This window comes from Cynocephalus volans, chromosome 11, assembly GCF_027409185.1.
Source record: "Cynocephalus volans isolate mCynVol1 chromosome 11, mCynVol1.pri, whole genome shotgun sequence".
Lineage (NCBI taxonomy): Eukaryota > Metazoa > Chordata > Mammalia > Dermoptera > Cynocephalidae > Cynocephalus > Cynocephalus volans.
In genome coordinates, this window is record NC_084470.1 from 66,964,747 (window position 1) to 66,978,403 (window position 13,657).

At 34.6% G+C, this 13,657-nt stretch overlaps 1 protein-coding gene across 8 annotated transcripts in view; it reads right to left on the reverse strand.

The window, feature by feature from the left end:
- DENND6A (DENN domain containing 6A) overlaps positions 1-13,657 on the reverse strand; it is an 85,379-nt gene that overhangs the window by 49,142 nt on the left and 22,580 nt on the right. For 7 of the 8 annotated variants that reach the window (XR_010024908.1, XR_010024909.1, XM_063114997.1 and 4 more), the window contains exons 2-7: positions 12,636-12,674; positions 12,489-12,531; positions 4,830-4,942; positions 2,325-2,405; positions 748-853; positions 69-148 (exon numbers count right to left, since the gene is read on the reverse strand). Coding sequence is in view for 6 of the 8 variants with exons in the window: in XM_063114997.1 (XP_062971067.1) it covers positions 69-148; positions 748-853; positions 2,325-2,405; positions 4,830-4,942; positions 12,489-12,531; positions 12,636-12,674 (462 nt within the window). In the remaining 2 variants the exon portion in view is untranslated. The remainder of the gene's footprint in view (positions 1-68; positions 149-747; positions 854-2,324; positions 2,406-4,829; positions 4,943-12,488; positions 12,532-12,635; positions 12,675-13,657) is intronic. The other variant, XM_063114998.1, reaches the window with a different exon arrangement.

Here is a 13,657-nt window from a genome sequence, read left to right on the forward strand (position 1 = left end):
CAAAATCCATGTGTGTACTTCTTACAGAGCTCTTTAAAAGAAAGACAAATGAGATATAAGATATATACCTTCATTACCACCCCCATGATAGGCAGGTGTAACGTTTTCCCTGGTACTGGGGCAGGCCATCGATCAACATCATTACAAGCTGAAAAATGGAACAAAACATTTCCTTAGTATAAGCGGCAATATTAAAGTATTAAAAATGGGGCATTAAAAATTAGAACTCTACTTTCTATACAGCAGGAAAAATATACTGAGAATATAAGACAAAAGTAAAAGAAAAATAGAAGTGATGAAAATATCTTATACTTCACTCAGAAATACACATAGGTTCTAGGATATAGATTAGTTCATAAAATTTTTAAAAGCAACAAATTAATAAGGTTAAAGGGAGTTTTCATTTATTACTACTAAAATTAGCTACAAAAGCACACCACCTGGCAGTGCATCTGTACTGAGTGACATAAGGATTTCTTTCTGTTCAACAGTACTCTATTAGAGCTGTCAACTCAAAATTCACTATTATCTTAATAAATAAGCATCACCTGTATGATTAGAAGAGATAAAAGACAGTTTTTGGTGTTTTTAGATAGAGATGCCAAATAGTTTTATATCTCTCTCCCATCATATATCCTTAAATTGTTATCTGATTTCTTAGAACTCAACTTCATTTTTATCACACATTTCCAGTAAAATTTTTAAAACTCCTTCAAATGTACATAACTCATCCAATGTTTAACTTACCTGCTTCCAAATAAGGTTCACTCTTCTCAAAATACTCAGGTGCTATCTGTTTGAGCACAGTATGAAAAAAATGAATATAAGGTAGTTTGCTGATTAAAACCAATGACTGGGGAAAAAAAGAAACAATGTTTTGTTAATTGCTTAGTAATTATAATTTAAGTTTGCCTGTCATTTCTTACATGAGCAATTACTAACGAGCTAAATTCAGTGAAAAGTGTGGATTTTGAAATAAAAAGGCTTTTACAGTGAATGGTTAAAAGGAAACATAAAACCTAGCTACAGAATGCAAAAAGTTTAATCTTGTTACTAGACTTTACCAGCATAAAGGCATATTCACAGATTCTCCTGCTGTTCAGGAAAAAGAATTTCCTATAAACAGACTAATGTTGGGGGCCAGCCCGTGGCTCACTTGGGAGAGTGAGGTGCTGATAACACCAAGGCCACGAGTTCGGATCCCTACATAGGGATGGCCGGTTAGCTCACTTGGGAGAGCGTGGTGCTGACAACACCAAGTCAAGGGTTAAGATCCCCTTATCGGTCATCTTTAAAAAAAATTTTTTTTTAAAACCAGACTAATGTCATGGACAATTTCCAAAGTTCTACAACTGTTGTCCTTAGCATGGCAATATCAGGAATTAGTTTTTTTGGGAGGGCATGGTGCTGATAACACCAAGGTCAGGGTTTGGCTCCCCATACCAGCCAGCTGCCAAAAAAAAAGGAATTAGCAATATAAAAAAATTGCTCTTCCAGTTAAAGAAAGAGCAAATTGTGATGGTTTTGCAAAAGACCTATGACTATTACATTCTACAGTTTAACTGTCATAGCCACATACTCAGAAACTGTGACATTATAATTTGATCACTTCTGATATAGAATATGCTGATATATATATATTTTTAAATGTATTTTTTCTTGAAAACCACTCTTTCTTTCCATCCAGCATCAGTTAGTGGTCTGGGCAAATTCTGGTTACAATGGGGAAAGGTGTGTACTGCTAGCTGGGATAAAACAAGATAGACTGATTTTTTTTTTTTTTTTTTTAAAGAATGAAAAATATTGTACATTTAGAATAAAAACAATAATGGCTAAGACGTTGCTAAAGTTTATTTACTGGCTCTACAAAAAACTGCAGGCTTTTATTAGTTGTAATAATATTACAATTGCTTTATTCTTTCCCTTATTCTAAAATAACAAGATCAAGCAGACTCTTTTGGCTTTTGACAGTTCCATACAATAACCGTGACTTATTGTCAAGAATCTAGCATAGAGATAGCAAAAATTCAAAAGCAGTTAAAAATCTAAGGACGTGTCTATAATCTAAAAAACAAAAATAAAATACACACTCTAGTATGTTTAAAGATAAAATACCAGAGACTTTAAGTGCTGGCCTGTTAGCTCAGTCAGTCAGAATGAGGCCTTGTAACACTAAAGTCAAGGGTTCAGAATCCTGTACTGGCCCAGCTGCCAAAAAAAAAACCCAAAAACCTACACATTTTAAAGACAGTTAAATCTCAGTTTCTATTTTTCTAATTCAATAAAAAAAAAAATACTTTTTTACTAGTGTATAATAAAATTACCTTCTGAAAGTAGCCTCTTTTTAGAGTTTTATCTCGAACTTGTCGGAAATACACATATCCGTAAAAATAAGCAGGATCCTTCTATGAAAGAAGTGACAAATAAATATATATATAAACAGAGAGCCATTCTTTAAGATCATCAGGTTCCTTTATAAACCCAAACCAAGATATGAGGCATACACAAAGAGTAAGTTATGCTTTTCTACCAACAAACAATAATCATGACAGCAAATGCCAGATAACCTGCTAACTTTAACTTGCCCAAAGAAGAAATAATCATAATCTAAGTAATAAAGTAAAATTTCCCCCTATATAACTTATTCAGATTATGTTCTTTATTCATATCTATACTAGTTAACTGAAGTTAAGAAACAATCAAATTCTACGTTTTCACTACTGCTGTATTTAGTTTTTCAAAAATTCTCCCTACAATTTTCAGTTTATCAAGGCTAAGGAGTACAAAGTCTTTTTTTAAAAAATGGAATGTCCTAATGTAAAATTTCAAGGCAGAAAATAAAAGGAGTTCAATACCAATCTGAATCTTATATAGCCAGTTATATTTTAACCCAATAATAATGAAACATTATAGTATGTATCAAGATACAATTTGAAAGATAATTACATCCCAAAAAACTTAAGAAGCTTTTACATCCTAATGGAATAAACTTTGGCTCAGTTCCTTATTTGATTATTGTTCCTTAAACAAATGTTGACCACCTACTCTGAACAGGTATTGTGTTAAAAAAGATAAAAACATGCGTAAGACACAATTACTTAAGGGAGATCACTGCCTAGAAGGGATAAGAAAAGTACAAAAATGACTATTATGTAATAGGAGGGTGGGTACCATGAAGAAAGTACAAAGTATTACAAGGAAGGCCAAGAGGAAAGAGGAAAGATTTCATGGAGGCAGCTGTTTATGAATTGGGCATTGAAGGATGGACATGATTTAAACAAAGACACTCCAGATTTACAGGGCCAGGAGTTTGAGAAAAAACACACAAAAACAGAAAAATACAAGTTATCTCAGATAAACCACATAGTTCAGTTTGGCTAAAATATGGCATATGCATAGAATGGAGATAAAGTTGGAAATTAGCAAGATAAAGGACAGTCCAAAAAGTAAGGACAAGGAAATAATACTATCATTAATTCTTTATTCATTAATTGGTAGTCATTTTAGATTTTATTTATTTTTGTAGTATATGTACACTTTAGCTGGCAACACTGTAGAAAATATACTGTGTTGGAAAAAACAAGAGGTATGATTTCCTTGGGCAAATTTCTTATCCTCAGTAGCTCTCAATTCCCTCAACTGCAAAAGGAACTCTATTAGAAACACTGTAGGGAGTTTTAAGGAGATAATATATGCATATTAAAAGGGTGCCTAGAACATAAAAAGCCCTAATAAATAATATCTATTATCATCATGAGTTGGAAGAATACATTAATAATGGTAGCAATAAGTCACAATGGGAGAAAATGGTCTAAAAGTCATTACAAAGGTACTATGTTTGCTAACCGAGAAAGGATTCCTGTCATTAGTGGAAACAGGAAGGTAAATTATAAAAGCTGATTTCAGGCAAATGACATCAAATTCATATTGGATGTGGTGATATGACATCCAGATGGAAATGGTCCTCATGCAGTTAGAGATGTAAGCATGGAGTACCAAAAAGAAAAACCTATAGACTTTAAAATCATCTGAATTATCAAAATTGTTTTAATAAACAATAACTAAAACAAAGCTCATTAAAAAATCAAAAAGAGACAACTATTTTCTACCATAAAGTACATAGGGATTACCACAGGAAATGACTACTTCAACTCTGGATAATTTTTACTGTATAATACTGTTATACCCCCACATCTAAACAAATAACAAAATTAACAAATGAAAGAAAATTACGTCAACATTCTGCTAGTAAGGAGGGAAGGGAGAGGTCGGTTAATGGGTACAAAAATATGGTTAGGTATGAGGAATAAGTTCTAGTGTTCAACAGCACAGTAAGGTGAATACAGTGCGCAATAATTTATTACATATTTCAAAATAGCTAAAAGAGAAGATTTGGAATGTTCCCAACACAAAAGAATGATAAATGTTTGAGGTGACAGGTACTCCTGATTTGATCATTACACACTGTATACATGTATCAAACTATCAAGAATACCACATAAATATGTATACTATGTATGAATTAGAAATAAGGTTTTTGAGAAAGTCAAAAAAAAAAAAAAAGGAAGAAGAAAGAAATTACCTCAACATTCTAATCCATTTCTGTAATTCACAATGGCATTATAATATGTTTCAAGAACAGTAGCTTTATAAAGTTTCTTTCATTCACATGCTGCATCCTTACAAATAAGACTAACTTAGGAAACCCAGCTATGTAATATAGGAACAAAAGAAAAGAAAAGTATTTCTGAATGCTGTCAGAGATAACTAATAAATGATTTCTAAACTTTCCTCTCACATGGACATTTTTCTATGACTACATTTCCAACCTTTAAGTAAACTGGTAAATCTTTGTCAAATTGATCCAGGAGACAATGCAGTGACACCCTCCTCCCAGAAGACTGTCGAAATCTAAAACAAAACTGGGTGTCTCCAAGACAACCTAATGAAAACAGAAATGAAGAAAATTAAGGATAGCTTAGTGTAGCATTTATTTATCCAGTTTCATCAATTTTACAGCTGAAGGAATCCTACAAATCATTTCAACCCATCTGTCATTTAGAAATGAAAAAGGAGATCCTAAGAGTTCCAGTGACCAAAACTATCTTTGCTGGTTAGAGGCAAAGCCAGAATTAAAACATGCATCTTAACTCCTAAATCTCTTTACTATTTTCCACTTTTCTATTCCATTTTCCCCATGTAATTAAAAATTTTTGGAATGTGTCTGAATATAATGCCAATTCACAAACATAATAAACAAAAGAAGCCAAACACAAAAGAACATATATTGTTCAAATCCATTTATGTAAATTTGTCTTTTAAAAGCAAGCAAAACTAAACTAGTGTTTAGAGATGCATGGCTGAGTAATAAAAGTATAAAGAAAAGCAAGAAACTTTTAAGAGTTAGGATAGTTACATTTTCAGCAGTGAGGGAAATAACTTTTGAGAGGTTGGATGAGAGGGCTTTTGAGATGCTGGCAAAGTTCTATTTCTTGACCTTGTATGTTCTTATATATTTTTGTACGTTTTTTATATTTATAAAAAAACTTGTATTTTTTTAATATTTATATTTCACAGTGAGTTCTTGTAAAAAGATATTATATAGAAGACTCAGAAAGAACCCAAGTAATAAACTTACTACCTTAATCGTTTTAATTAAAATGAATTTTTTTAACTTTAAATCATTTTAGCACACCTCTTAAAACATGTAAACTTCACCAGTTAAACTGTCAGTCAATAATTGCAAAAATCCATAAATACTCTAAAACTTAGCCAATTAAAAGAACACATGAAGTAAAACTGTCAGTCAAAATTTTCCTGTTTACTATATTTGGAACTGATAATGTTATAATAAATGTGAAATGTGCTCAAGATTTGGTTTTTATTATTACTTCTTATTACACACAGATGTACTTTTATTTCTTTAGTATATGACATTCTCAAGGAAGGAAGTAGCAACTTGACAGTATCTTTAAATTTTTTTTAAAAGCAACTCATTATGTACACTTAACAATTATAGACACATATTTCTTTGATGGTGGAAGGAAGAAATGAAGGAGACTAGAGGGTGAATCAATTTCATTTCTTTACTTGTCAGAGCAGATAGTTTAAAAATGAGGCAAACACACAAAACCTGAGAAAATAGGAAACACTCTGTGATATGGATCCAGCATTGTTTTTTCAATAAACTTAAATACTGATGGTTCAATTTTTCTCTTTAGAAGACATTAAAATCTTTTTTAAAAAAAAGGAAAGAATAAACGAGAACACACTAATTTCTCTGAGACTCTTAGATAAATGGATTTAAGACCCAAACATAAGACCTGAAACTGTGAAATTCATAGGAGAAAACATAAGGAAAAGCTACATGACATTGGATTTGACACTAATTTCTTGGATATAACCCCAATAGTACAGGAAACAAAAGAAAGACCAGACAAATGGGACGTCAAACTTAAAAACTTCTGTGCAAGAAAGAAAACAATCAACAGAGTGAAAAGGCAACCTACAGAATGGGAGAAAATATTTGCAAATCATATTTCTGATAAAGGGTTAATATCTAGAATATATAAAGAACTCCTGCAACTCAACAACAATAACAAAAACCTAAATCATTTTAAAAATACAGAAAAACTTGAATAGACATTTCTCCAAAGAAGATATACAAACATTCAACAAGCATATGAAAAGATGCTCAACAACACTAATCATCAGGGAAATGCAAATGAAAAATGAGGTACTACCTCACTGGCCATTATTAAAACAACAATAAATAGCAAGTGTGGGTGAGGAGAAACTGGAACCCTTGGGCAATGCTGGTATGAATGTAAAATGCTGTAGTTGCTAGGGAAAACAGTATGAGGGTTCCTCAGGAAAGTAAAAATAGAAAGTAAAAATGATAAAGCAATCCCACTATTGTGTATATATCAAAAAGAATTGAAAACAGAGTCCCTAGCGGATATCTGCACACCCAAGTTCACAATAGCCAAAAGCCGGAAGCATCCATCAGTGGAAGAATGCACAAAGAAAATGCAATGTAGGTATACAATGGAGTATTATTTAGCCTTAAAAAAAGAAGGAAATCCTATCATACACTACAACATGGATGAACCTTGAGGTTCATCCTCAAGTGAAGTGCTAAGTGAAATAAGCCAGAAACAAAATGACAAATACTGCATGACTACACTTATTTGAGGTAACTAAAATGGTCAAACTCTCAGAAACAGAAAGTAGAAAAGTGACTGCCAGTGGCTGGGGGGAGGAGGATAAGGGGAGTTGTTGTTAATGAATACAGAATTTCAGTTTTAGCAGATGAAAAAGTTCTAGAGATCTATTGCAAAACAATGTGCATACAGTTAACACTACTGTACCATACACTTGAAAATGGTCAAGATGGTAAATTTTATATTATGTGTTTCTGACCATAATTTTTTAAAAAAGAGATCCCAACCTCAATTTCCTTGTAAACATAAAGCAAAGGGTACTTTTAGATAATCTGTGGTTACTCCGAACAGTAACATTCAAAGATTCTAAAATTCCACACTGACCTATGACTGTACTGAACTCCAAGCACCTTACCCAAACATGTTTACCAAAACATCTAAAAGTTATGCTGTGAGCCCTGTAGCTTTCTGATTATTAACTTAAAAATGGAAAAAATTTTAATAGAAATGAACATTTTCTTTTAAAAACCAAGATATAAGGATTAACTTACATAAATTTTAAGATTAAATGACAGGTCCCCAAGGAAAATACACTTTAACCACGTTCTTGATTAAAATCAATATAAGCCCTTCCCTTGAAAAAGTAGCAGGTGTTTAGGAAACAGCAAATGTACTCAGTAAAACTCCGCTTATCTAACACAATCTCTACTAGCCCGGACAACGGAACTAACAATCCTACACTCTTAAAACCTATAAATTTTCTGTAACTTCCTTTTCTAAATTACAAAATATAAGTTTCTATAGCAAGAATCAAACAGATTCTCAGGTCAAAATTATAATTATTTTGTCACTTTCAGAGTGAATTTCCCTCCAATATACAGGTTCAGCACTAATATTTATTGAGCGCTTACTTTGGTGCCAGGCGCTGTTTTAAATGCTTTAGCTATATTAACTTATTGGTCCTCATGCTTCTCACGTAAATCTCATTATATATCTTCATGAGGAAACCAAGGCACAGAAAGGTTATATAATCATCAAAAGAAATAAATCTGCTAGGAGAGGCAAGAATGCTTTTTTTTTTTTTTTTGCTAGGTGGTACAGGGATCAAATCCTGGACCTCGGTGTTATCAGCACCACGCTCTAATCAGCACAGTACTTTGCCATCTGAGGCAAGAATTTAAACCAAAGAAATCTGACTTTGATGCTACCACTTTTCACCACTACACCACATTGGTTCTCTCAAGTCAAAATGAACTTTAAAAATACTACTACTTCCATTTATATGAAATCTCCAAAGTAGGTAAATGCAGAGAGAAGGGAAAGTAGATAGGCGGTTTTCTAGGGCTGGGGGAGGGGGAATGATGGTGGCGGAAGGAAAAGGGTGTACAGAGTTTCTTTCTGGAGTAATGAAAATATTCTAAAATCAACTGTGGTGATAGTTGCGCAACTTTGTGAATATACTAAAAATCACTGAATTGTATATATATATGGATGGACTGCATGATATGTGAATATCTCAATAAAGCTGTTTTTTATTTTAATGCCACTTTGCTCCAAACTGGAGCAGACACTGTAACTTTTCTTCATTCAACAACAAAAGCCCCTCTGAAATATGTATCTCAGCTCACAGAGCTCCTGAACTCACTGGTCCCTGTGACACACAGTTCATTCAAGTAAGGAGCCAGTCCTTTCAGTCATAGCTCTTCCTACGTGAATGCCATCTGGTACGGCAGGAAGAGATCTCCTCCCATTTAAAAATTATCAAAAGCACAGAGAATTTTGTAAGCTTCCTTTACCTCTGCAACTCGAACCAAGACTGTAAAGCCAAAGGCATGCAGAGGGCATCTTCCTGAACCAAAAATATCACTCGAAGATTTGAGGAAAAAAGCTTAAATATTTTTCCTGAATGTGACAACTTTAAAATAATATTTCTGTATTAGCACAGACACAGCTATAGAGTGGGTCAGAATGCATAACATTAAAATAAAATATGAAACTTCAAGAGCTAGTAGCCCCATCCCTTGGCCCTCAACTCTATGTACCTACAGTCACTCTCCTATGATTAGAGTGGTTGAACTGGAAGTGGATGAGAAGCAGTACTTCAGACCAGAGCTTCTCGAAGTGTAGTCTATCAACTAATGCCAGTCCACAAACTCTTGTTACTGATCCATGACCAAATAAACATGCAAGTTGAGAATACACATTTAGTAATTTTTATAACAATTTGATATTGCCATGACAAATTTGGACTTTTATTTTGCATTTCTTCAGGGGTTTCTCCCCATTTCAGTTTTCTGATTGTTGATTTAAACTGCATTTTACAAAAGTACTGGTCCACAACAGACTGAAAATTTTAAAAACCCCAACTCATCCTTCAACACAAATAGTGTGAGAAGTACTGCATTAGCAACTGGGAAGTGTAAAGGCACATGACGATATCCCTGCTGTTTACAGAGAAGGAATCTGTCGAGACAAATATTGTCTGCAGGTCAAGTCAATCCAGGGCAAGGATTAATTTTTCTCTCAGATTCATCACTGCCCAAACTCTCTCTCTGAACACAGTTTTCTCCCTATACATGTTTAAAATATAGTGATTACTGTCCTTGGGTACCCATCATAGCTCAAGCCTCAGAAACACCAACATCTAAATGATGTTGATGGTAAACAATAAGGAGAAAAAAATCCAACAAATATTTATCAGAGGGAAGTCACACTTTAAATTAGGCTCCTAAAAATAAAAGCCATTCAAATGGAACCAGAGATTGAAACCTAAAAACAAACCAAAGTTTAAAAAAAGTCATGAGGATCTAAGGTGTGGCTGGGGGAGGAGGTGGGGGAACTGTCAAACCATTCCACTGGGAATCCAAAAAGCATTTTTTTATCTGTACAGCTTTTCACACAGTCTAAAATGTTGTTTCACTTTTTAAAAATTGTGTACCATGGAAACAAAACCTCAATTTATGGCTATTTCCTAAAGACTGCTCTGTGCCTAGATTTCCTTCCATAGCAATAAAAGCTATTTTGGGAAAAATTAAATCCACTTCAAAGTTGGCACAGTAATCCCAAATTCCATTTAATAAAAACATAAGAGGAAGAAACTGAATAATCATAACTAGGAACAGTGATCTCAAATACATACAAAACACACAGTCTTTTGCTGTCTAGATTAATGCTCATCTGTAAAGATGGCAAGGTGCCTCCTTTAAAGATCTTTTGTTGATTTTACTTGTAAGTACCAACCATACTTCAGGTGACATGAACCATACTTCATATGATGTGCAGCTTTTAAGGCATTAAAAAATATCTGTAGGTCATTAATATGCCTAAAATACTGGGAAAAAAGTGTTGATTTACATAGTTTTATACTTCAGTTTAACTTCCAAAAAGAAAATAACATATGTAGAGACTAACTATAAAACTAGATATAAAGGTGCTGGCTGCTTAGCTCAGTTTGTTCGAGTGTGGTGTTATAATGCTAAGAAAAGTAAAGGGTTTGAATCTTCATACCAGCCAGTTGCTACAAAAAAAAACTAGATACAAAAAAAGCTATCCAAACACCACAGAATTAACTTCCTAGTCTTGATGAGGGGGTGGTGGGGAACAGTACTTTTCCTCTACTCTCTTAGGCCTGTGAATTAAACAGACAAAAAAGAAATTAACAAGAGCAAATATTTATTTCATGTGCCTATGAAGGCTTCACAGAAAAAACGTGACTATCCAAAGAGGTGATTAGACCTGGGAGCTTATATACCATTTTAACAAAAGGAGATAAATTGCAGAGAAGTGACTAGACAAAGGAAAAAGGGTTTGGGCTTCTAGGGATGGTAAATTGTGGGAAGGTATTATGAGAGAAACTAATGGCAGTCAAGGGTTGTTTTAGTAAGGTTTGTTTATACAGACTCAAGTTGGCAATGATAAGTTTTCTAAGGTGATGCAGAATTATTCTCTACTTCTTGGTGGTGGGCAGAGGGGGCAAGACACCTTGACAAAGGGAAATTTCCAATCTGCTGTTCTGCTTTTAGGCATACAGGGGAAGGGTAAAGAACTCTTATTGTGTATACTGTTTCTTAACTGCCTTCAGCTCAAATTAATCCTTATGCTAAAGTGGCATATTTGGGAGTGGCATATTATGATCCCTTTCATGCTCATGTAGAGAGGTAAAAAAAAGAAAGAGCCATGACAACCAGCTATAATCTGAAAGAGAAGAGGGTGCAGTATAATCCACTGGGATTCCAATCACAAAATGTCAGTTCATCCTGCCATCCACACAACACAGCTTACCCTGAGTCCTGGAAATCCAATCCAACACTCACTACATTCAGAACTGTACATGCAGATTTTATAAGGAAACTGTTAATTGAAAAGAGAATAGATCCTAAAAGACCACAATTTCATTAACAGGCAAAAAAACACTAAAACATTCTAATAATTCCAGGTCAGAACAGAAGCCCTACTGAGATCATTCAAAGGCAATATCTAGTTTACCAAGACAACATTTTTCTTTAATGTATTTCACTAATGCTGAGTTCCAAATGTATAGGAAAAAACTCTGGAAGCACTTGTACAGAAAGGAGAAAAGCCTAAAAAAATTTTTTTTTAATGTCAAATCTCCCAAATAGATAAGTAACCACAAAAGTAAAGAGAACTGGAGCATCTCTGCTTTATATTTATAGGGTTCTAACTCTGTGTGGCCCAAGAAGCTCAATATTCTGGTCACTGTAAGCCTAAGAAGCTATTTTGAAAGCAAAATGCAAGATGTAATCTGAAAGATATCAACAATTGGGACCACACAAAGGGAGAGTTGAAAAGAGACCAACAAAACCAAGTTGAACAATAAGTAAATACTTATATGATTTATCTATACACCAAGCAATATTCTAAAAGCTTTACATAGATCAGCATATATAAACTACTGCAAATAATTGATGACCATGCTTCCTAACTGGATTTACCCTTTGTTTTATTTAAGCCAACTGCTTTTACAAGGTTCCTGGCAAACTCCCAAATTCTGAACTGAAAGTAAACTACATACTACAAATCCTCAAACATAACAATGTCACTGATTTTCAATCTCTTCAATATTTTCAGTTTATTGCTCCTAGATATTTTACCTCATTATACCATAAGTTATTTTAAGAGTTGAACCAACTAACATTAACAATGACAGGACTCAACATTAAATTAGAAATCAAAATCACTGATCTGTTAGGCTGAAATTGAGTTTGCTTTCTAATACACTATTTCAATCAATTTTCACATGATTAAGAGCATAACCAGTATGCTTAGTATAAAATTCAGCAGAAACACCACATAAAAAATAGTTACCTGAATTTGAATCTGGAAAAGACAAATAGCAAATATTGGTTTTCTGAAAAAGGAAACAAAAGCTATGAATGCTGACACACACATACACTCCAATAAAAACAAACAGAAATATGACAGTAAACTATACAGAGCAATATTTCTACTTACTTCTTTATCAGAAAGTTTGGAATGCTGAGGATAAATTACCTGGAAGAAAAGAGTTAAATCTTGTTAGACATATTATAAACATTAGTAGATATTTCTAAAATATTAGTTGGCTATGGCCAAATAGCTTTAAGAAATACTTCACAATTGGAGTACTCTCCTATTTTACACAATGGGGTATTGCCTGATTCTAAAATTGCAAATAAGAGCCAGTCAAGATCTTTAAATTAAATTTCTTGTAATTTTATCTTTTGCCTATTTGCCAGTCCCACAAATCCGGAGTGTAATTTCCAGCAGAGCACCAGCAGCACCTATAGCAGCCAGGCCGCAACTGTGGGCACCAGGATCATTGCTGCCTCCTTACCTGCCTCCCTGCACTGCAGCAGCCCTGCTTCCTGGCCCACAGCAGCACCATGATTCTTTGCAGAGATTCCAGTGGTGACAAGAAATGAAAACAAATGGCCAGCCCATCTGTGGCACACCTTCTACAATTATTATTGGTGTAAAGAAGAGATTTCTGTCCCTCTTCACTGCCACCCTGACCAGTCTCAGACCTGGACTGGGTGACAACTTCTTCAAAAAGGATAAAGCTCAGAAGGAAGGAGTGTGCCCAGGGACCTCACCAGGAGCTGGGGACAGCCCCCTGCCCAAGAGACAACAGGAATGCACCCAGGGACCTCACCAGAAGCAGCAGGCAACCCCCACCCAACAGAAGACAGGAGTGCACCTGGGGACTTGACCAGGAGCCATAGGAAGCCTCCACCTGACGGAAGGCTGAAACATGCCTGGGAACTGCAACCCCCGCCACTGCTACTAACACTGCTTCAGTACTGGTGGTCCACCACAGCCACAAACACAGCCACTGCTGCCACAAGCATGGCTTGCTGCCACAGCAGCAGCCACAGCTACTGTACAGGTGGCCTGCAGGCCACTAGACTGCACTGACACAAGGAGAGTCACTAGCAGAATCCAGAAAAAGAGGAGGAAGTCTCTTTCCTCAAATCCCACTTCAGAGTAATAAAAGA